This window comes from Bidens hawaiensis, unplaced genomic scaffold (assembly GCF_021521415.1).
Source record: "Bidens hawaiensis isolate Kalapana, Puna unplaced genomic scaffold, B.hawaiensis_p1.1 tig00043453_1, whole genome shotgun sequence".
Taxonomy (NCBI): Eukaryota; Viridiplantae; Streptophyta; class Magnoliopsida; order Asterales; family Asteraceae; genus Bidens; species Bidens hawaiensis.
This window is the reverse complement of record NW_027497699.1, coordinates 100678-126618: the sequence shown is the minus strand read 5'-3', so window position 1 is coordinate 126618 and position 25941 is coordinate 100678. Positions and strand designations below refer to the sequence as shown.

The window sequence follows — 25941 nt, the reverse complement described above, 5'->3', positions numbered from 1 at the left end:
ATTTGGAATTATTTTGTGTCAGAGAGAGAAAATCAAGTGGTCGTACAAAGTGTTTGAAATGAGAAAGTACTATGAGACAAATAAACACTCTAATAACAACACACGTTTGAAGTGAGCGAAAATGAAAAGCCTATGGATAAATATAAAACTGAGATGTCATTGCAAATATAATTAGTGAGGTTAGTATAAATTTGTGCATAAAGATGTATTTTGTTCCCAACCTTTGTTGATAAATAAATAAATAAGCAATTGAAGAAAGCATCAACAACAATGGCATTCTTCCTCCCTTTAGCCCCAATTCACCATCACTCCTCTTCACTCTTCACCAGATTCATCCTCTCTCCAAAACCCAAAACCCTCACAACACTCTCATCTCTCACAGCCACAACCCTTCAAGATTTCACACATCCAGAACAAACCCACTTGCAGGTTCCACAAGACAAGCTCTTTATCCCTCCAGACACCCAAATATTATCAGAAACACCACCCAGAATCTTGAAAGGCTCCAATATTGTGCTGAGCAAGTATGCTAAGGATGCTCAGGTGATTTCGGCCGACTTTGTCAAGAGCAGTGTGGAGACGGAGGCCTGTCCCAGTGATGGTTCGCCCGAGTTTGCCCTTGTGGGCCGCTCGAATGTCGGCAAGTCCTCGTTGCTTAATTCCATTGTCAGGAGGAAGAAGCTGGCATTGACTTCCAAGAAGCCAGGTAGCTATGCACTGCACACCACCTGTTTGATTAAATGTCTCTGAGAACTGAAATTTAAGAAATTTTAGGCTCTAAGTTCTGGCTGGCCCATAAGCTGTTTCAAACCTATGTAGGGGAAAATATTTGTTATTAAGCTTGCAGCCATGTTCACTTTTCTGTGGGTTTCGTATTTCCAAAGGTGCCCTCGATAGCTTTCTGAATCGTGCTCTCGCTTTCAGATTGGAGCATTTCGAATGTAAGAAATTAATAATTGGATAAAACAGAAAGTTCTGTAAATCTGTTAAAAAATAGACCAAATGCTTTCATGTATATAGGGGACACACTAACGCAACATATTGCCGGTTGAGTGAACAACAATCAGATAATTAGTTTATATAGGGCCCACTCCCTTGAACAGTTGAACCCTTCTAGGGGTGTTGCCCATTAGACCCCGTTGGGGAACCCCCATGGTCTAGGAGCTTCGCCCCTTAGAGCCAGTTCAATGGTGCTCAAAATCAAAATTGTTCTGAACGAGTGTGCACTCCACACCTTCTAACTCATATCAATGTTTATTTCATTTTCACATTTGGTCTTAAGTAAATCCGGTTATTATTCTAAAATGGCATTGATAACAGTACAATGGCAACATTTTCTAATGTAAGTATTAGGGTTTGTTTATGCTTAGCCCGCAGGCCCAAGTTAGGTTAATTTAGGGTATATTTCTGATTTCTTGTCTCCTATATACTGAGGGTTCCCCCTCCGGTCTAAATACGCAATTTCGATACCATGTAGTCCATTATCTTTTACAGTATATACAATAACTGAATGCTGATGTTAATCATGTTAATGTGTGATGAAGATGAATTCTTTACATATTCGGATTGCATAAATTGTTAACCACTTATGAATACAATGTATGGTGTCCTTTTATCTCATTGACTTACATATTTTTTACCTTTGCAACTGTGACAAGTTCAAAGTTATTATTTTTGTTTAGAACAAAGTTCTAACATATTTATTTAACCATTTTTTGGTTTTTTTTAAAAGAAAAAAGATCCAAAATGTATCTTCGTTTCATGCTTTGCTTTGTTTTGTAGGGAAAACACAATGCATCAATCACTTCCGAATTAATGACAGTTGGTACTTGGTGGATTTGCCTGGATACGGGTACGCTTAATTTTAAAATATATAAAATCAATCCAAATGTGGATCATATACATGTGAAAAGTAAAATGAAGCAGGGTTCACCTAGTTGTGCTTATCAGTTATGATAATAGATTGTGATAAATTCTGAATTAACCATCAATTTTTCAAATTTGTTTCTTTAACTTTACTTGATTAATTTGGTAAATCTTTTATGACAGATATGCCTCAGCACCAAATGAACTTAGAAAAGATTGGAATAAGTTCACCAAAGACTACTTTCTAAACCGGTCAACACTGGTCTCAGTCTTCCTGCTCATTGATGCTAGCATTCCTGCCAAAAAGATTGACCTTGAATATGCAAGTTGGCTGGGTCAGAACCAGGTACTTTGTATATTCTTAATCCTAGTTCAGTTCAGTGATATCGGTTGTTTGGCTGTGTGTTTTGAAAGTGGTTATTAAAGACATCCAAACACACCATAATGGACATTATCATGGCTTGATTGAGTTTGTTTTGTTTTGTAAGGTTCCAATGACGATAATATTTACAAAATGTGATAAGCGGAAAAAGAAAAAGAATGGTGGAAAGCACCCTGAAGAAAACGTGCAAGATTTTCAAGATTTAATTAGCGAGTATTTTGAAGCGGTACCGCCATGGATTATGACTAGCAGTGTTACCAATCAAGGTCGGGATGAAATATTGTTGCACATGGCGCAGCTTAGAAACTACTGGCTCAAGCATTGAGTTAGGTTTCCAGAGTTATAGGTTTCTTTTGATTCATAGAGACACAGGGTTACAAGTTGTCTTGTCTTTTTGGAATCAAAGGTATGTTCTAATGTGTGCGCTTAACTTGTTGATTTTGAAACCGCGGTTGGTTTGGCTTTAGAAGGTTGAAATATGTTAAAAGGGATTATGTGATGTGTTTGGTTGGTAGAATGGAATGGAATCCTTTACTGTTTGGCATGATCATGTTTGATTTCTAAGACTATCACTTGATAGAATGAAAACAGTGATTAATGATAAAATCCTTTATTGCATTTTGTAAGTTTTTGTTTATTTTTCGTTGTATTTTTATAAGATACTAAAAATGTAAAATAAATAAATAAAAGAAAAGAAGTTTCAAATAAAGTAATTTTATAAATTATGCAATGCCACTATCATAAATTGAAATTATTAAAACAAACTCTCATATTGAAGTCCTAATGGAATGCAGCATAAGTCGTTCTAAAAAATGGAATGCAACATAAAATTGCATATAAACGACAATAAACTCCTCTAACAAAAGTATTACACTCATCTACTTCAGTTGGTTCATTCCTTCTTGTTCTGCATCTTCAATCTTAATTTATCTAGACATTTCTTTTATTATAACTTGTTAATCAACAATGAGATAAGATAAGTTGACTCTTAAAATTTATCATCTTACTTTGACAACATTTCTTGTGCATGAACGCCTCATACTTATTCTTTAACACTAACAAGAAGCTAGTAATGAAGACCACCAATTTTGTTGATAGGAAACTAACCGATGAAAGATGATTCGGTTTCAACAGAACCAATTTCAATTCGTAAGTATTGAGTACCAAACAAACATGAAAATTTAAGAAGATATATTACTAATTCCTGTTGAAGAACAAGAAACCAGAAAGTTAAGCTCAAATTCTACAATAACTTAACCAGACAAACATCTCATAGGTCTGGTCTCTGTCCAGTTTGAAACAGATACACTCTAAACAAAACTTAAATGTATTCAGCTCAAAACAATTCTGTCACAAACTAAAATGAGCTTGAAATTGGTTTAGAACAGGCCTGGTAGAAACCAGTTTGAACTCGTATGCGGTTTGGAACAGGTCTTGTACAACTCAAATCAAACCAGCGTCTGGTTTAGATAAAAAACCAGATTCTATCTTATGTATAGAAAGCATGTAAATTAGTTTGTCGGTTTAATTGTGAGTTTTTTAAATAATGGACTAGCAATTAAAGGCATAAAAGTGGTCAAAAACTGAACAGAAAGTATCTGCCTTCTCTAACAACAAAACAAAAACTCCAAACATTTCAATTGTATTGATTAAGCAAACAAACAAACAAACATAAATCCAAATCTTTGTTTTGCTTAAAACACCAAATACATAAAAATCTCGCCTCAAAACCTAAGCACTGGCAGCAGCTCCTTTGCTCCTTGGGGTTGCTTGAGTTCCTGTTTTAAGAAAACACAGACAGATAAATAAGAAAATGAATAAATCAACACTTGAGAGAGCAAACTAGTGCTGGTTTACCTTCTCTGAAACCGCTCTTGAACCTACGGGGAACATTACGAAGGTACCTCATCCTACCGGTTCCAGTAGTCTTCCTTCTGATTGCCTTCACACTCCAGTTGTCTGAAATCAGAATAACAAAGGAAAATACATTCTTAAAACTAAAAAGGAATAACGCAATCCAACCACAACTAATTTGGTGGATGATAAATCAACAAGTATGGGAATGTGAAAAATGAAAAACAATGCAGATAAAATTATTACTTGTGGGAACAATAGCAACTGCATCACAAACTCTATAAGCAAGCAAGCAAGCAGAAAAGTAAAACAAAAACATACATTTCCTGAGGCGAGCAGCTGGATAAGCGCAAGCAGAGCATCTGCTCTTCTGCAAGTGAAAGCTGCGGCGGCCGCACCTGACACAGAGGGTGTGCGTCTTGTTCCTCCTCTTTCCAAAGCTACCTGTTCCTTTACCCTGCAATTATTATTATTATTATTATTATTATTATACTAACACATACAATTATTATAATCAGTAAGATAAGTAATCAATCAACAACAAAACAAAATAAGAATGAATCTACCATCTCTCCTCCTCACAAATGTATGTAACCCTAGCTCGCCGACGACTGAATCAATCAATGCGTTTAGGCTTTTATATCCTCCGAGTAGGGTTCTCATCATTGGGCTTTGCCCCTAATTATTTCTCTCTTAATACATCTTTTATTTTTCTTTTCAATTAAATAATACATTTTTATACCCTTTTATTCTCCTCCTCACACACATACTTTCAAAAAACTATTGAAAAAGATAAATAACTTTTCAAATATACTAAGAAATCACTTTATTTTCTCTCTAACAATGCACTAAAATACTCCATACGTTATAAAAGTCTCACTCGCGGTTTTTAATGGAAAATGGATGCTAATGCTCTTACTAATCTTTTATGTATTTAGGGGTTTAAGAGTATTCCCAACAGGTACATCATACATATCTCTAATTACACTATATATCACTACATTTCTCTCTTTTGTTATAAAAAAAATAAATGTAGGCAAACGTTTCCCCAAATTTACAAAAAGTCACTAACTTTTCTCTCACATCTACTCACAACCACTCAAAACCCTACCTTATAATTTTATCACAATTTGAGGGAGTTGTTTTGAATGCTTTAACACAATTTAATATTAAACTTTTAGTTATTGATACTTCAGCCCTTATTGACATTTTAACCCTTGAACTTTCAACCATTAACACTTTAGCCCAAAGACTTTTAGTTATTGCTTTAGCCCTTGAACTTTCAGCTGTAAACAATTTAGCCTTAAAACAATCAGCTACTGACAGTTTAGCCATTGAACTTTGAATTATTGATTGTTTAGCCCTCAGACTTTCAGCTATTGAAATTTTAGCCCTTGAACTTTCAGCTATGAACAATTTAGCCCTTCAACTTTTAGTTATTTGCACTTTAGCTCTCGTACTTTCACCTACTCAGACTTTCATCTATTGACAGTTTAGCCCTCGATTTGCACATACATTCACTTAAGCTCTCAAAATTTCAGCTATTGACACTTTAGCCCTTGGACTTTCAGCTAGTGACATCTTAACCCTCTATCATTTAACAGTTTAGCGCTTGATCTTTCAGCTATTGACAGTTTAGCCCTCAAATTTCATTTAGCCCTTGTTCTTCCAACTTTTGACATCTAGCCGTAGAACTTTAAGCTATTGAAATTTAAGCCCTTGAACTTTCAAATACTGACAATTTAGCCCTTAAACTTTAAGCTAGATGATTTAGCCCTTGATTTTTCAGCTATTGTCACTTTAGCCCTTAAATATTCAAGTATTGACGCTTGAGCCCTTGAACTTTTAGTTATTGACAAAATAGATGTGTTTAAATTTTATTTTCAAGAGTTACTGCATTTAAGAGGTTTTTTTTAATACAGTTATGCTTTATGCATAACTTTTACTATAATTATGCTAAATGTACACTACATGTGATGTTGGGATCTTTTTTCAAGTAAAATTAGCATTTAAATGAAAGAAAAGGTAGGAATTGAAATGAAAAAAAGTAAGGGTAAAATGGAAGGTTTTGTTTTCTTCCAATTTGAAAGGAAATTGATGGAAAGAAAGTTAGCGAAGAAAAGAAAATGAAATGAAAAGAAAGAGAAGGGAAATGATTCTTTTAATTTCCTTTCTTTAGTTTAATGATCTCATGAACATAACGTTAGAGGCGAAGCCCCTAAGTATTGGAGGTTCCGGGGGCAATGCCCCCTTGGCGGGGGTCCGGGGGCAGTGCTCCTAGTAGAAGAGTCTAAGGGGCAGAGCCTATAGCTGAGGTCGAGTTGCCATGTCAACTTGAAATTTTTTTTTATTTTGATATTGTAACAGCCCAGCTACCACCGCACCATAATATTGTTCGCTTTGGCCGGGACGTACCACCATCGCCTCACGGATTTGTTTTTGGTTGCCCAGGTGGTCATCCATCCTTATACTACTCCCACCCGAGCACGTTTAACTGTGGAATTCTCCTCTCATCCACTACCATTAAGCGCCCAAAACGCGTTATGATGGAGAAAGTATTCACCTCCTTATAAAGAAGGCTTAGTTCTCTTTCCCAACCGATGTGGGATGTCATAATCCACCCCCCTTAGGGGTACAGCATCCTCGCAGGACCTAATACCATCGGTCCGGCCCTGGCTCTGATACCAACTTGTAAGGCCCCGTTCCCGGTGCTCTACATTAGCGTTGAATTTACTCTTAAACACAATTATTAATATCATAATGAATTTAAACTTTCGCGGAAGAACAATAAAGGTCAACAATTCATTACAACCATTCATAACTTTTCTTTTAAAACATAACATAAAACATAGTTATTAAAACATCATGACAAATCTTCAGATGCCAGCCTTTTCAGATCCTGCCATGTGTCCCCCTCAAGCCAGCTGCCTCAGTCTATTTACCCGCGTGCATACTAAAAGTAAGCTACGCTGAGTGAGTTCTAGTTAATCAGGAAACATACAATCATTCACTTACTTACATACATACGTATCCGAAGATACATATTACGTACTTGGCCTGTCATCTTTCTTTCATTCATACATACATGCTTCCTTTATTTCTTTCATACTTTCAATGTTTATCTTACTTTTTATACATACTTACACGTTTTAAAGAGCATTTCGCCGTATAACCTACACGGATATTATTAGGGTCTGCAACCCTATAAACTTCGCATATATTATTAGGGTATGCAACCCCGTAACCTTCGCATATATTATTAGGGTATGCAAACCTGTAACCTTCGCATATATTATTAGGGTATGCAACCCTGTAACCTTCGCATATATTATTAGGGTATGCAACCCTGTAACCTTCACATATATTATTAGGGTATGCAACCCTTTAAGCAAACCTCCATACAACCATACATTACCTTCTTTATACATTAAATTTATGTACTTTCAAATAGGGATGAGAAAAATTGGGACTGGTACCGGTACCGAAATCGGTACCGGAACCGGTATTTCCCGAATTTTTACCTTCAATCCCGGTACCGGTACCGAACCGAATATTTCGGTACCGGTACCAAGAATTCGCGATTTTTGGGACCGGGACCGGTCGGTACCGGTACAGTCCAGATCTCATCCCTACTTTCAAACATACATTTAACATTCTCCATAACTTTCACATATCATTTATACATCATTCGTAAACACATTTACATATCACACTATTACCTGGCGGCACATGCAATATTCATAGATTGTTCACGTACCGTTAAGCATTCATTCATACATAAAATCATAGAATGCATTCATTTACCACTTAAGGTAAGTGTATTAACTAATCGCATCGAGTATGCACACAACCTCGAAAACATAACAAGGAGATGGGGCTAGAAACTCACCTGAATTCGGTTACGTTCGGAGTTAATGGTAATTCCTTTCTTTAGTTGTTCTCAGCTAACTGTATAATAATTACGCGTATCAATTACTATCACTACCCATATCGTATTTCTAGTATAATTGTAACCTCAACGAAAGGGGGTCCGGGGGCAGCGAGGTTCTAGGGGCGGCAGCCCATAGCGGGGTCCAAAGGGCAGAGCCTCTGGCTGGGGTTAGGCTGCCAGGTTAGCTTGGAAAAAATTTATTTTCATTAACTGTCTTAACACAATTTTCATTAGGATTTTAAATTATTATCTAATTCGCCAAGTCATTCGCTATAAAGAACTAAGACTTATTCATTATCTGAACATAGCCTAATTGGTTATATGAACATAGCCTGATTCGTTATTTTTTTTAGCAAATGGATAGATAACGAATGGCAAGTGCCATTCGTTACTCATTTAGACGAATTAAGGGTTCATTCGTTATCAAGACACATGGATGTATCCCATTCGTTATATCTGTTTAACGAATTACCAGCGATTCGTTTGATATAACGAATTAGCATCAGACCTTATCCAAAACTTTGACTCAGAGGTCAAAGTCAAAATCGCCAAGAACACCAAAACAGTCAACATATACCAGATCTCCGATTAACCCTCAAATCTTGATTAAATAACACAAAATTGGTATCAATCTACTCGTATGCATGTCGCCTATAAACCTCAAATAACTAAACCGTTAATTAGTTCGTTTTTAATGGTGCGATAAATCCATTTATATACCCGGATCTTTAGGTTAACAATTAACCTATCAAACATTAACGAATTTAGCTGAGAATCGTTGCGTTTGATTCGTTTTTAACAGTTATGTACAGATCTAGATTTACTGTAACACCCCAACCTGGCCAAGGCTGACGTGTCACTATTATAGAATCAGATCAAAAACATAATTCCATAAATGTTTAATTAATTACATTACAAGGCCTAACAATTTATTCGGAAGCGCGATATAGTTCTTTTCATTAATTGTACAAATCTTTTCATACTCTCGAGCACTCTTCCATTACCCATCCCCAAATGTCTTGGTAACCTGACGTATAAGAAGGAAAACACGAAAAGTACATCTGAGCAAAACTTGCCCAGTGAGCGGATAGAGGGTAATAAAAATGGCTAATTTTACTTGAGTAAAAAGGGCTAAGTATTAAAAAAAAAAACACATTTAAAGTAAGTGCAAAAATTTTCCGAAATCATAACATATAAATTAACTAATATAATCAGAAACATAAATGCAGATTTACCCGAAGTCCAGATGGTTCATTTTAAGTACAGAGGTGATGCAGGGTAGCTAATCCATACATCCAGATTGTGAATTGTAACACCGCGTCTTTTACCCTCTTTAATTTAAGCCTAAATATACTAACTTAGAAAGTACAGGGACCAAAAGTGTAAATTTTGAAAATTTTGTCCCATCGCGGTACGCGACGGGGTAACAATCAACTCATCGCGTAGCGCGATGGGCTTGCTGAGTCAGTGGACACGTGTCCAACGACGTGTCAACACGTGGCACGTTGTGACATGCCACGTGTCACCATCGCATAAGGCGGCGTAATATTGCGGCGTCACGGTACGCGACAGGTTCCAAAGAACCCATCGCGTACAGCGATGGGGTCCAATTTCGGCTATAAAAGGGGGGTGACGGGCATAAGCTCCATTCATCCCAAAAACACCTTTCTTTACGCACACATAGCCTTGGGAAGCAAACCTCGTTGTCGTAACAAGCCGACGTGCTGTTTTCTAGTATTTCTTGCAAGAAACGAAGTTATAATCAAGTAGCAATCACTTAAGCGAGTAGATCAAGATCCTGCCTTTTTTATCAATCTAAGTGTCCGCATTAAGGTATGGTTTACGTTTAAGTTATTTGAATTATAGCTTAGACTTTCAATCGAGGCTATGGCCTTTAACCTTGATCGTATTTTACAAATCATTCACAATCATGTTTTCATGGACATTACTTCATGATAAAGTAATGTTAAACAAAAGATATATTTTGACGGGCATGTAGTAACTGGAAGGGGGATATCACTAGTAGTAAGTTTCTTGCCTAAGGAAAAGTAATTCGTATAAATCCCAATCAACCGAGGGACCCGTTTACTTACCTGGAGAAACTTACCAACGTGATAGAACCTATTAGGCCAAAGCATGTTATATCAAACGTCACATAAAACAAATGTTTTCATTCACAATCAAAGACAAACGATTTCAAGGTTAAGCTTACAATCATAGCTTAACATCATTCAAAACATTCATACAACCTATTTATGTATAGGTTAAATATCATTCACAATCAATCAATCATTCATGGTTTTCAACACCGACGGTACAGGTGAATACGTTAACCTTTTTATCAGTCAAATATATTTATACTCAATGAGACGAACGGGTGTTTGTCTTAACGAGTCAATCAATGTTTACATGAGGTCTTGTGATCTCTAAAACGTTATAATACAAAGTAGATAATAAAATCAACTCAGACTGATTACACATGTGTCTGGATCCAAACATAACCGTTCAGCCTAAATCATTCCAAGGCTACGTGGCCGCGGGCTAATGGTCGTAAGTAGTCTCCCAGTAAGGGCTACGTGGCTCGGGAACAATTGTGTGTAGGGCAGTGGTACATAGACCAGAAGTAGAAATGCTTCTGCTGAGCTTGTAGAGAAAACTATATTTGTATTGTAATGTCATTCAAATGTTTTATTGAGTCTTACGTATTCACCAGCATATAGCTGACGTATTTTTTTTCCAACCCATTGCAGGTAATTAAGTTTAAGTAGCATTAACAAGGATTTGAGTCTTAATGAAGATAGAAGCGCGTACAAGATGGCTCTGTTTTTTATATAAAAATCCTTGTAATATGAAACATATATTTTGTAAAATCATACTCGGGTATTTGATTCCCGAGTAAATTTTCAATGTAAATTAATATTATATTCAACCTAAAGTCTTCCGCTAAAATTTACCCATAAACTCTGATATGCTTACGAAACAGGTACCAACTTGTGGTCACACGCCTAGGCCCTAAGTCGGGGTGTGACAGGTTGGTATCAGAGCCATCGGTTTCAGCGAATTAGGTATTTAAATATTAGTACCTAGGCTTTAACCATTATTATCATTATTATTCATAGGGATAAGATAGGATTGGTAAATCTCCTATCCCTAATCTAACTAAAGTGCAGATGTCTTATACTAACTACTTTGGTGATAGACACCGAGTAGCCATTCGATCAATACCGACAATCATTCTAGAGCCTTCCGATATGGAAAGTAGCAATAGTTATTATACTAGTTTTTTCAATCTCAATCAACCAATCAAACCGGTGTTACCATATGGGAGCCAACCCGTGTATCTCCCAGGCAGTCAACAATGTCCAATCGAAATCTCTGATAATACCGAGGACAACGTTCCCCAGTATTTCCTCTCCGACATTCCAACATACCATCCTTCCGAGGAACAGGAGGTGCAGAGTAAAATCAAGCAGGAAACTGAATCGGAGTCATCAAGCTGGATGAATTGTCACTATGACCAAAGGATATGGCAATTCGGATAACCACCAATGGGTTATCAATACCAGATCCCACCGACCACTGCTGAACCAAGTCGGAAACCAAAAATGCGGGTTACAATGCCTCATGAAAAGATAACTTTTCAAGCACCAATCAAGAACCCTTATGAATCCAATGAGGATCGAGGAGGATCCCGAGTAAGAGGAGAACGAGAATCCCGATTTTTCTCCATACTTAGGACCGAGACCTTCAATCTCCCAACAAGCAAAATAGATTCGGGAGGAAGCAAATCTCATCGAGAAGTTTTATACCAATAATATTCCCGATGAAGAAATGCATGCATCGTTGCTAACCCGCATCTCTATCCACAAGAGAATGCTTATCTCTTCCCAGTCACATCCGCACCAACGGGATATCCGAACCCGTCAAATGCAGTGATTGACGAGCTGAGGAATGAGAGAGTGGACAAAAAGAAGATTGGGAGAAAGATAGCTAAGAAATGTGACAATATGAAAAATCTTGTTACAAAATGGATTAAGGATTAGAAATCGTTGTGGCGTACTGTTGTAGTAGTTGTGATCTTTTTCTTGTAAGATAAATAATGTAATATAAAGTGTGTCTTTTCTGAAATCTTGTTTTATTCATGTAATAGCATCTCAAAAGCAAACAGTAATCAAGAAACCCAAGTAAATGATAAACGAAAGACAATTGAGGAAATCATGCAAGAAAACGCAAATGCGGGAAACATACAAGCCATACCACAAAATTATGTGCTTGGTATCCGCGATCTGATAAAAGAGGCTGTAGGTCCAATTTATGAAATCTTGAAAAATGATCCTAGCCGTACTACCTCACATTCTAACAAAAGAGAAAGCCAAAGTAAAAGTGAATCTGCTACTTCAAAGAAAGAATCTAAGAAGGAGTCGGAAAAGAAAGAAAGTAAGAAAGAGAAAGAACCGAAAAAGAAAGAAGCGAGTAATGAAAGCTCGACTGCTGAAAACGACCTCCGTGAAAAGACAAAGAAACTTAAAATACACGAAGGTTGTGATTTCAAGGTGTTTAAAGTCTATAACCCCAAAGAGTTTCGCGGGGATAAAGGAGTGATACATACCCCCGATGGTTGGAGGAAATATCGATTGTGCTAATTAGCAAATGTACGGAGAGTGAGAAGGTGCAGTATACCTCCCAGATGTTCAAAGGAGAGGCATTAGAATGGTGGAATACCCTAATTGCAATCATGGGTAGAGAGAATTTATACAATCTAGACTGGGCAATGTTCAAGGCTATGGTATTGAAGAAATTCTGTTCGATCAACGAAATGGATCAGATTCAAACCAAGCTGTGGAACCACAAGGTTGTGGGAACCAATCTCAAGGAATATAACACCAAGTTCCTTGAATACTGTAGAATTGTGCCACATCTGGGCACTCCTGAAATTAACAAAGTGACACGATATATCTACGGGTTACCAATCGAAATCCGTGATTTAGTTTGGTCACATATGCCGTCCTCGACGGAATCTGCTATGGAGTTGGCTGGATATTTGATGGACGGGATGTTAAGAAACCGAGATGAGAAGAAGAAGGATGATGGAAAAGTGAGTGTTGGTGGAAAGATGAGAAAAACGGAGAAGAAAAGAGAAGGGGTATTTGTGTATAATCGCCCTGTTTGCAAGTTATGTGGTAGGAGACACTTTGGAAAATGTCTTCAACCAAACAACTCGGTTACATGCAATTTCTGCAAAAGACAGGGTCATGTGGAAGCAAATTGCACAAGGAAAACAGTGGAATGTTTCGTATGTGGTGAGAAGGGACATTATAGCAACGAGTGTTCGAAAAAGAAACCAACGACGGTGACTGTTGGTGCAAGTGGCATCGGGGTGAAGACCAATGCCAAGAAATGAAATGCTGGTGTCTTTATGCTAGACACCCAGAAGGCAGCTGATATACCGGACGTGATCACCGGTACGTTTACTATAAATAATGTTTATGCTGGGATACTATTTGACTCAGGGGCAAACCAAATCTTTATAGATTATAAATTTTGTACTCTATTAAATGAGCCCTTAGTTAAATTAGATAAACATTATGAAGTCGAGACAGCTGATGGCAATGTAAGTAGAATAACTGAGGCTTTAGATAACGCCACAATTTATTTAGCCAATCACGTTATACTTGTACGATTGTTACCCATGACGTTAGCAGGTTTTGATGTTGTTCTAGGTATGGACTGGTTATCGTATAATCAAGCCCATATCTTATGTAACGACAAAGCAATTGACATTCGAACACCTAATAACAAAACTATTCGTATAATCGGCGATAAAGAAGGAGGAAAGGTAGGAATCATTTCCAAGATCAAAGCAAGTCATTGCATAGGTAAGGGATACCTTGCATTCATGGCCTATGTAACCAAGGAACCAGAACCAAAAAAAATGGAGGAAGTGCCAATTGTGTCCGAATTTCGAGATATATTTTCTGATGAGCTACCAGGAGCCCCGCCTGATAGAGAAGTAGAATTTAAGATCGACCTCATGCCAGGAACTTCACCAATAGCCAAATCTCCTTATCGTCTAGCCCCAACAAAAATAAAGAGCTGAAGAAACAATTAGATGAACTTTTAGAGAAAGGATTCATACGGCCGAGTTCGTCACCATGAGGAGCTCCAATTCTGTTTGTAAAGAAGAAGGACGGATCAATGAGAATGCGTATAGATTACCGAGAACTGAACAAAGTCACAATCAAGAATAAGTATCCACTTCCAAGAATCGACGACTTGTTCGATCAGCTTCAAGGAGCAAGTTGTTTTTCCAAGATTGACCTAAGATCAGGTTACCATCAATTGAAGGTATAAGAAGAAGATATCCCTAAAACAGCATTTAGAACCCGATACGGACTTTATGAGTTCACCGTGATGCCCTTTGGACTCACTAATGCTCCAACAGCATTCATAGACATGATGAATCGAATTTGCAAGCCATACTTAGACAAGTTTGTTATCGTTTTCATTGACGACATTCTTGTTTACTCAAAATCCAAAGACGATCATCAAGTTCACCTCACGATTATACTTGAAACCCTAAAGAACGAGAAATTATATGCCAAGTTCTCCAAGTGTGAATTTTGGTTGTGCGAAGTACAATTTCTTGGTCATGTTATAAATGAGAAGGGTATTCAAGTAGATCCCGCAAAGATTGAAGCTATAACCAAGTGGGAGAAACCCAAGACACCGACTCAAGTTCGAAGTTTCTTAGGCTTAGCCGAATATTGCCGAAGATTCATTCAAGACTTCTCTCGAATAGCTATCCCATTAACTTCACTCACAAGAAAAGCAATTAAGTTTGAATGGGGATGAAGCAAGAGGAAGCATTCGAAACACTTAAACAAAAGTTAACCAATGCACCTATCTTGGCTTTGCCAGAAGGGTTAGAAAACTTTACCATTTACTGTGATGTTTCTCACACGGGAATGGGATGTGTTTTAATGCAAGGAAAGAAAGTAATTGCTTATGCTTCGAGACAATTGAAAGTTCATGAAAAGAATTACACCACGCATGACCTTGAATTAGGCGCTATAATTTTTGCTTTAAAGTTATGGCGACATTACTTGTATGGTGTAAAGTTCACGGTATATACTGATCACAAGAGTTTGAAGCATATATTTGATCAAAAAGAGTTAAACATGAGACAAAGGCGTTGGATGGAAACACTTAATGATTACGACTGTGAGATCGTATATCATGAAGGAAAAGCCAATGTAGTGGCTGACGCCTTAAGCAGGAAAGAACATGAAAAGCCAAAGAGAGTTCAAGCTCTTAGATTGGAACTTAAAGTTGATTTAGCTAGTCAAATCAAAGAAGCTCAGAAGTTGGCACTGGAAGAAGGAAACATTAAAGCCGAAAAAGAAAATGGTACAATCGATCAACTAATTAAAGGAAGTGACGAAATACTTAGACTCGGTACAAGGATTTGGGTACCGATGGTCGGAAGTTTAAGAGAGAAGATTTTAGAAGAAGCACACAAGTCAAAGTATATGATGCATCAAGGAAGTGACAAAATGTATCACAATTTGAAGGATGATTACTGGTGGAGTGGAATGAAGAAAGATATTGCCTTATATGTAGCTAAATGCCTGAAGTGTTCAAAAGTAAAAGCCGAACACCAAAAGTCGTTAGGATTACTACAAAAACCAGAAATCCCGATATGGAAGTGGGATATGATAACCATGGATTTCATCATGAAGTTACCGAAAACTTCACGCCAAAATGATGCAATTTGGATTTTTGTCGACAGACTTACCAAGTCTGCCCATTTTATACCGATACAAGAAACGTTTAGCATGGATAAGTTAGCGCACTTATATGTTGAAAACATTGTATCCTTACATGGTGTGCCGCTATCCATCATTTCTGATAGAGATAGTCGTTTCACTTCAAATTTTTGGTCAAGTTTTCAAAAGGATATGGGGACTCGACTAAACTTAAGTACTGCATACCATCCCCAAACTGATGGCCAAAGTGAATGTACAATTCAAACTTTAGAAGATATGCTTCGTGCTTGCGTTATTGATCTAGGAGGAAGTTGGGATACCCATCTTGCTTTAATGGAATTCTCGTACAACAACAGTTATCATACGAGTATTCAAGCAGCACCATTTGAAGCATTGTATGGACGTAAGTGTAGAACACCTGTATGTTGATCAGAAACAGGTGAGAGTCAGTTGTCAGGACCCGAGATAGTCCAAAGAACCACCGATCAAATAATACAAATCCGTGAACGATTGAAAACAGCAAGGGATAGACAAAAGAGCTATGCGGACTTACGCCGCAAACCTTTGAAATTTAGAGAAGGTGATAAAGAATTATTTAAATCTCACCTTGGAAAGGTGTAGTAAGATTCGGGAAGAAAGGAAAATTAAGTCCAAGATTCGTTGGACCATTCAAGATACTCGAAAGAGTTCGGCCAGTTGCTTATCGGCTAGAGTTACCCGAGGAGATGAAGGGTATTCATGATGTGTTTCACGTATCCAATCTGCGCAAATGTTTAGCTGATGAAACCCTTGCAATGCCATTGAAAGATGTCAAGATCAATGAGAAGCTTAAGTTTGTAGAACAAACGATTCAAATAGAGGATAGTATTATTAAATTACTTAAGCACAAACGACTCAAGCTCGTGAAAGTCAAATGGGATTCAAGACGAGGACCTGAGTATACGTGGGAACTCGAGTCAGAAATGAAGAAAAGGTATCCCAATCTATTCCAATAAATCTCGAGGACGAGATTATTAAAAAGGTGGGGAGGATGTAACACCGCGTCTTTTACCCTCTTTAATTTAAGCCTAAATATACTTACTTAGAAAGTACAGGGACCAAAAGTGTAAATTTTGAAAATTTTGTCCCATCGCGGTACGCGACGGGGTAACAATCAACCCATCGCGTAGCGCGATGGGCTTGCCGAGTCAGTGGACACGTGTCCAACGACGTGTCAACATGTGGCGCGTTGTGACAGGCCACGTGTCACCACCGCATAAGGTGGCGTAATATTGCGGCGTCGCGGTACGCAACAGGTTCCAAGGAACCCATCGCGTACCGCGATGGGGTCCAATTTCGGCTATAAAAGGGGGGTGACGGGCATAAGTTCCATTAATCCCAAAAACACATTTCTTTACACACACATAGACTTGGGAAGCATACCCCGTTGCCGTAACAAGCCAACGTGCTGTTTTCTCGTATTTCGTGCAAGAAAAGAAGTTATAATCAAGTAGCAATCAATTAAGCGAGTAGATCAAGATCCTGCCTTTTTTATCAATCTAAGTGTCCGCATTAAGGTAGGGTTTACGTTTAAGTTATTTGAATTATAGCTTCGACTTTCAATCGAGGCTATGGCCTTTAACCTTGATCGTATTTTACAAATCATCACAATCATGTTTTCATGGACATTACTTCATGGTGAAGTAATGTTAAACAAAAGATATATTTTGACGGGCATGTAGTAACTGGAAGGGGGATATCACTAGTAGTAAGTTTCTTGCCTAAGGAAAAGTAATTCGCATAAATCCCAATCAACCGAGGGACCCGTTTACTTACCTAGAGAAACTTACCAACGTGATAGAACCTATTAGGCCAAAGCATGCTATATCAAACGTCACATAAAACAAATGTTTTCATTCACTATCAAAGACAAACGATTTCAAGGTTAAGCTTACAATCATAGCTTAACATCATTCAAAACATTCATACAAACCTATTTATGTATAGGTTAAATATCATTCACAATCAATCAATCAGTCAAGGTTTTCAACACCGACGGTACAGGTGAATACGTTAATCTTTTTATCAGTCAAATATATTTATACTCAATGAGACGAACGGGTGTTTGTCTTAACGAGTCAATCAATGTTTATATGAGGTCTTGTGATCTCTAAAACGTTATAATACAAAGTAGAGAATAAAATCAACTCAGACCGATTACACATGTGTCTGGATCCAGACATAACTGTTCAGCCTAAATCATTCCAAGGCTACGTGGCCGCGGGCTAATGGTCATAAGTAGTCTCCCAGTAAGGGCTACGTGGCTCGGGAACAATTGTGTGTGTAGGGCAGTGGTACATAGACCAGAAGTAGAAATGCTTCTACTGAACTTGTAGAGAAAACTATATTTGTATTGTAATGTCATTCAAATTTTTTATTTAGTCTTACGTGTTCACCAGCATATAGCTGACGAATTTTTTTTCCAACCCATTGCAGGTAATTAAGCTTAAGTAGCATTAACAAGGATTTGAGTCTTAATGAAGATAGAAGCGCGTACAAGATGGCTTCGTTTTTGATATAAAAATCTTTGTAATATGAAACATATATTTTGTAAACTCATACTCGGGTATTTGATTCCTGAGTAAATTTTCAATGTAAATTAATATTATATTCAACCTAAAGTCTTATGCTAAAATTTACCCATAAACTCTGATATGTTTACAAAACATGTACCAACTTGTGGTCACATGCCTAGACCCTAAGTCGGGGTGTGACATGAATGGAGTGTGGGCAAATCACACCGTCATTCACCAGATAACATACATTATAACAGATTCCTAGGATCGATCCATACGCCTCTGAACAGAACATACAGTCCGAAGACTAAACAGAAATATAGACGCCGTGAACTCAACCCACCGTCACGGAAGGTGCCACATCATTCTATGCCACAATGATGGGTATGTGGTCCCCACAGAGAAGGGTTTCGACTTGGGTAACAAAATACATGTACAGATATGAACATACTAGCAAACTTGTAATTATTCGAAACATATAACTTGTAAAATTTTTAAACTTGCAAACTTGTAACATGATATAAACAATCAGAACATGCAAACTTGTAAACATGTAAGTTCGTATACTTGTAGATTCATAAACTTGTAAACACATAAACATGTAATCCCGTAAACCATGTTGATGTGTAAACTTGTAAACTCGTAAACAAGTAACTCACAAAACACATGAAACTCATAAACAGGTAAGTTCCAGAACGTGTAAACTCATAAACATGTAAGTTCGTTAGCATGTGCATGCGTAAACTTGTAAACTCGTAAACATGTAATCCCGTAAACCATGCTGACGGGTAAACTCGTAAACTCATATACATGTAACTCACAAACATGCATGCAAACTTGTAAACATGTAAATAACATATTTCATAAATCATTTTCTATTAAGATGTGAAACGTTTTCTAAAAACATATTCAAAACGGAAGCTTGATGAGTAAATATATAAATACGGAATCAGATGCACGAAGGCCAAACGGCACATATCAAATGAAAGGTGTATAGACTATCCGTACCTTAAATATTGATCCCAACGCGAAGAATGATAGACTAAGTCTAGATGATCAAGAAATCCTACAATATATATTTGTAATTAAAAATACACATATTAGATTGTATTGGTATTTTTAATTTAATTGTTTGGTTAGCTTTCCGGGCAACCGAGAGTTTATAACCCTTGAAAGTCTCTTCTGTTATTGTATGACAACTTTATTGCTAGTTTGTTTCATTCATTTAGCTAGAAAATTATGAAACATTATTGCATAAAACCATTTAGGCAAATATTAAATATCACTAACTTATAATTAAATTTTAGATATATTTTATATATAAGAAACTGTGCATGGATTTATTATTTATATGACCCTAACATACCATTTAGTATTTAATAGAATGTCATGGTAATGTAAAATGATTAGTAATATTTGTTGTATTTCAATTACTTGTTATATTATAAAACTAAGTTTATAAAAATAATGACATTTTTAAACATATATAAGGTGAAAACAACAATACAAGATGGTTCTCTTGAAACTATTATTGACTTTTAGCAATAATAAATAAACAAACATCTTCTCTGTTTGACCGTTTGTATTATCGGTTAGCCGGAGAATCGCTTAAGTTGCCTCACAAAGTTAGTCAATGATATAAACGAGGTACAAACTTATATCTAACAACAAAGAAAGAAAGTGTAGGAGTCAAAGGTCTAGCTTACGTGTTACAAGTTGATAGAATGCATAAGCGAGTCACGGTAAAAGTGGAGCTGTCGAAACTTTCGGATGATGTGTTGCCTCGTCTACGCCGGTCCAGAAGTGATGCGGAGGTGGCCGGTTTCTGTTTTAGTGTGTGCGTGGGGGTGGGGGGTTGGTCGAAGGTGATCTCCGGAATGTATTAAGTCGCCGGAGAACTTGGGCTGAGAGGAACTGATGAGTAGGGTGAGGTAACATCCATTTTTATAGTCGGTGGCTTCTAGTAGGCAAAACATCTTTAAAGACCAATCATTATTATAGGTATGGTTCATCACATTATTTATTATTCATTTTGATTAAAAGGAAAGTAATTTGTTGAATCATATAGATGTGGTTTGTTTGTATGTTTTGGATTTCAACGGTGGTTCGTGACGAGAACGGTTAAACTATTTTAACCTGTTTTAGTTAATTATTTTCGTTTCAATAAATATTAATCAATATTAATATATATGTTTAAACGAACTATAAAATGCAGCGGATAAATAAATGATTAAACGAACCAAAACCGAAACCCAAAACCCGGATCCGATTACAACGACATACGATCACGATATGAATATAATCAACCAAACCATAGATTAGAGTTTATAGATATACCTCGGTTATCGAAACCGGGAAGACACAGAAGGCTAACGAGACGTACTAGGAGTAGGACACAATCAAACGACCAACGGGAAGCTCCGGTGACAGCGGCAACTGGTGGCGGCGGCGGTGGAGGTCCGGTGGTGGCTCCGGTGAACAATAACAGCTCAACAATAACAACCGACAGCTGCAACAACTTCTGGCAGCTTCAATAAATGGTTGTAGTGCAGTTCCGGTGACCTGAGAGGGTTCGCCGGAAATGAACACCGACGGCGGCGACTGATGGTGTAGTTGGGTTTGGGCTGCGGCTAGGATCAAGACACAACAACAAAGGCAACAACCAAGATCTGCTGCAACTCTGGCTGCCGAAAATAGCTACGGCCGGAATTCCAGATTACCAGAAAAATGACATGCCGGAATTCGGCGCCGGAATAATGGAGGCTGTTAGGGTTTGTAGGTTATTAAGGTGTTTCCATAAATAATATCAAGTGATACTATATATAGGAACATATTTAGGGTTTAATCAAGTTAAACCAATTGGGTTGAGCCCAATTAACAAGACAAAGCCTTTAACCACCATCTGGTCCATCTAATTGATTGTGTTGGGCCCAATTAACATTTAAGTGAGTTTATATCTCGTTACCCCCGGTGTAACTCATACCGGGTCACATTCGGGTCGGTCCGCGTTGACTTGACCCGAACCGACCATTAAATCCAACAGTCTCCCACTTGGACGGATTTGGGTCAAGTATCACAACGCTAACAGCTAGAGGCGTTCTTGCTACACATAGCTGTCCCCAACCAAATATGACATTTTTAAATCCATAACCAAAGTATCTTGGAATACCTTATTGCAAGATAATGAATTTATAGTAATCGTTGTCATCTATCCTTTCTGTATAAGACATTAATTGAACAATGAGACATGGATCAAGTCAATCTCATATGGTGTTCAATTATTGTAGTTCTCGATATAGAGTCAAAGTGGACCATTCAAACACACAGTAAGTTTGGGTGAGGCCTCACACTTTACCAGTTTGAATCAACGAGGGCGCCAATATGTCTAACTGTTACATTTTAATGTAAGAGTACAGAATCCCATCTTGATAACATACAACTCCCATTGAACTCCAGAATATTCCCAACCAATGCCTTTATTGCTGGCAGTTACGCAACAGCGGTTGACATGATCAAAGAATATTCCTTGGTAAACGAAAGTTCTAATATGTATCCCAGGTCTTAGGATACTAAATGAGCATACTATTATTAAAACATCTTATGATCAAGATCCATGAAGATGATTTGATGCGAGTTACATCCAACATCATTCATAATGAGGTCTGTGAGTTTGGAAGTCAACTGCTTGAGTCCAAAGTCAGAATAGTCTTAATTCAGAATCGTTCCCACGAATCTGACCGACTACGGATAATTTAGAATACAATATTCATAGATTAAATGTATTAAAAGGAACACAGTTGTATTATTCAACGTTTGCATTTAACCATTAAATCAAAAGTGAACTGAAAAGTACAACCGTTTAAATGTTCATACATCCAAATACTAAATCAAAATAAATCACTAGCAAGTCTAAGCCCGATAGCATCTCTATGCTGATCATGCTTGTCCCGAGTCATCGGCTTAGTGAACAGGTCAGCTAGATTTTGATCTGTGTCTACTTTGCTCATCACGATGTCACCTCGTTCCAATATTTCCCGTACATAGTGGAACTAAATGTGCTTGGCCATGTGATGATAATTAGGCTCTTTGGCTTGACCAATAGCACCTGTGTTATCACTATTACGTCGATCATTTTTCCTAAACTTGGAATTAGATCGAGGTTAGCTATGAATTTCTTCATCCAAGAAGATTATGAGCGAGAAGCATCTCGGTCGTTTTAGAAGTTAGCGTCAATGTAACATCTTACAGTGAGCTCCTCTTCCACTCCTCCAAACACGCTTACGAGACGTCAGGTCTAGTTCATAATATATAGCGTACATGACGGAGCCAATCGCTTAAGCATATGAAATTGCTTGCATATGCTTTGTCTCAATATCCGTTTCCGGAGATTGCGATTTGCTAATACGGTTCCTTTAGAAATGGAACAGCTCCTATCTTGGAGTTTTCCATTGAGAAGCGTGTCATGACTTCGCTTATGTATGTACTTTGACTTAGCCCTAGAAGCCGCTTAGATCTATCTTGGTAGATCTTGATTCCTAGAATACAAGCAGCTTCTCTAAGATCCTTCATTGCAAAACAAGATTCCAATATGTGCTTAACTCCCTTAAGCATAGAAATGTTGTTTCCAATGATCAGTATATCATCCACATATAAGATGAGGAATGATATAGTGTTCCCACTAGCCTTTCTGTAAACACAAGGCTCATCTTTATTTTTGATAAAAATCAAACTCTTTGATTATTCTCATCAAAATAAAGATTCTAGCTACGAGATGCATGTTTGAAAATCCAGTTGCTCCATATTGCCCGACCTTCATGGGGTAGCTCAATCAAGTTCCAGACTTGATTGTTATGAATAGATTTCATCTCGGCGTTCATGGCTTCACACCTTTTCTAAGATTCCGGATCCAAGATTGCAGATTTGTAGTCAGTAGGTTCGTCGTTAGACTCGGCTACTAATAAGACTTCGGGACCATCTAGATTCCATAAGTATCTAGAATTTGGTACGGGAGTCCTACTACTTCTGCGAACGCTCGTGTTTACGTCTGTTGTATCAGCAACAACAACTTGTTGATCAGACGCTCCATGTTCTTCAGCGGTTGTTTGTGGTTCTTGAATTTCTTCAAGATCGACAATGTAATCTTCAGTTCCTCGATCGAGAAATTCTTTCTCGAGGAAGTGGTCTTTCCTCTTGATCGAAATCATATTTGTATCAGGATGAAAGAAGTAATAACCGCTTTGGTTATAGAATCTGACGAATGCGGGAGGCGTTCATAAGGGCGATACTCCAAAAGGAGTGAGGCAAGTTAGTTCTATAAATCATCGTTCAAACCATGTTTAGCATAGTTCGATTCCTCCTCTCGCTCACGCCATTACGTTGGGGTGTGCCAGATGGAGTGAGTTGTGAAACAATTCCACGCTCTTTTAGATGAGTGATGAACTCTGAGCTGAGATACTCTCCACCTCGATCTGATCGAAGTATCTTAATGGTTTTACCAAGTTGGTTTTCCACTTTGTTTTGAAACTCTTTAAACTTTTCAAAAGTTTCATGCTTGTGTTTCGTAAGATATACATAAGCGTATCAACTATAATCGTCGATAAAAGAAACAAAGTATCTTTCATGGTTTCTAGGCATGGTTCTGAAAGGTCCACATACATCAGTATGTATGAGTCCTAACAGATCATTTGCTAGTTCACTCTTATGAGTGAAGGAGACTTCGGCGAGTTTGCCAGCTAAGCAAGACTCACAATTGTTAAAAGAGTCTGGTCCTGTGGATTCAAGAATCCCTTCGGATTGGAGTCTTTTAACTCTTGTCTTGCTTATGTGGTCAAGTCGTCAATGCCATAGAAATGTATCATTGACGCCAGATCGGATACGTTTTGAAAGATTATATATATGTTATTATTAGTTTGAACATCAATCTAATATATATATTATTTCGAGGTTTAGCCTCAAAATAAAAGATATCATTTAAGTAAGCAGAAATAGCCATGCCATTAAAAACGTACTTAAAACCTTGTTCAAACAATAACGAAACTGAAATGATGTTTCTGGTCAAACCAGTAGCGTCTAACAATTATTCAAATGAAAAACTAGTTCAGATGGACAAGTAAAATGAAATACTCCAGTTTCCAGAACTGGTACTCTCTTCTCATCTCCAACGATGAGTTCTATGCTGCCTTTATTCAGTTTCCTCCACTTCTCAGGCTCCTGCAAGACATTAAAGATGTGGAAATCACATCCGGTATCAAATACCCATGTGTTGCTAGAGACAGTGAAAAGTTTAATAACATATATGGAAATACCTCGAGAAGAGCCTTCACCATTTGCTCTCTTCATCTTGATCTAAGCAAGGTATTCAGGGCAGTTTCGCATCCAGTGCCCCATCTGGTTGCATTTGTAGAACCGGCGCTCCTCAAAGGGCGGCGGTGGTGGCTTTGCAACCTTCTTGTCAGTGTTGGTGGAAACCTTGGCAGCAACAGTAACATTCTTCTTGCCTTTACCCTTATAACCCCGGTTCTTGGGATTAGGCTTCTTGACACTAGCAGATTGAATCACTAGAACTTGATTGGTCCTTGAAGGAATGTTCATCTCAGCCGTCTTGAGCATGTTATGAAGCTCCGGCACTGTCTTCACCCAACCATTCATGTAGAAATTCATTACGAACTGGTCGTATGAGTTGGGGAGAGAGTTGAGGATGAAATCAGATGCCATCTCATCGGGCATGGGATAATCAAGTTTCTTGAGTTGATCGATGTGCCCCTTCATCTTGAGAACATGCGCACTGACGGGAGACCCTTCTGCCATCTTGTAACTGATGAGTTGTTTCATGGTGTCGAAACGGTCTTGGCGGGCTTGTTTCTGGAACATGCCCTTGAGTTGCTCAAGCATCTCATAGGCACCAAAGTCATCCAAGCCTTTAGAAAGCTCAGAAGTCATGGTGGCTAGCATAATACAGGAGACCTCAGCCGAGTCATATTTATGCTTGTCAAGAACTTTTCGAGCAGCAGCTGTGTTGTTTTCAGGCTCGGTTGGAACAGGTCCATCGAGAACATACAGGCGCTTTGCCATAGTGAGAACAAGTCTCAAGTTGCGGTGCCATTCGATGAAGTTGGTACCGTTCAGTTTATCCTTCTCAAGGATAGTCTTAAGTGCGTAGGGTGAGTTTTTGTTTGACGACATCTGATTAATTAAGCAAAAGTAAATTTAATTAGTATTTTAGACGTTGTAGTCCCATTATTAATGAACCAATAACATTAATGAAATAGGAGTGTGAGAATCTGGCTTCCAGTTATTAAAAGGCAGCTGTAGCACACAACATTAATAAGTGGTTAGGCAGACTGACAACGATTGTCAATTGTTAATAGAGTACAATTCTCGGTTATGAGGCCTATAGAGACAACGATTGTCTGTATAGATATGTTTAGTCTCATCTTTCCCCAATTTAAGTCTCCAGACAACTTTAGCACGTAACAGGAGAGTAAAGTAATAGTTGTCCTAGTACCATGACGTGTGAAAGGGTCGGATGTGTCAACGAAACACTTTCACCTTGATGGGATAGGCTAGAAAACAAGTGCGGTGCTGTAG

The 25941-nt window shown here is 37.8% G+C and overlaps 2 protein-coding genes across 2 annotated transcripts; one reads left to right on the top strand and one right to left on the bottom strand.

The window, feature by feature from the left end:
* The first annotated feature begins 254 nt into the window (after window positions 1–254).
* On the top strand, window positions 255–2874 carry LOC143594288 (GTP-binding protein At2g22870). Its single transcript, XM_077073630.1, has 4 exons — window positions 255–706; window positions 1783–1852; window positions 2050–2212; window positions 2355–2874. Exons 1-4 carry the CDS (start codon window positions 271–273, stop codon window positions 2571–2573), a joined length of 888 nt encoding a protein of 295 aa, XP_076929745.1. The 5' UTR covers window positions 255–270; the 3' UTR covers window positions 2574–2874.
* Window positions 2875–3860: 986 nt separating this feature from the next.
* LOC143594286 (large ribosomal subunit protein eL37x-like) lies at window positions 3861–5437 on the bottom strand. Its single transcript, XM_077073629.1, has 4 exons — window positions 5294–5437; window positions 4424–4559; window positions 4106–4207; window positions 3861–4026 (listed from the first exon to the last, which is right to left on the bottom strand). Exons 1-4 carry the CDS (start codon window positions 5435–5437, stop codon window positions 3980–3982), a joined length of 429 nt encoding a protein of 142 aa, XP_076929744.1. The 3' UTR covers window positions 3861–3979.
* Window positions 5438–25941: the final 20504 nt, after the last annotated feature.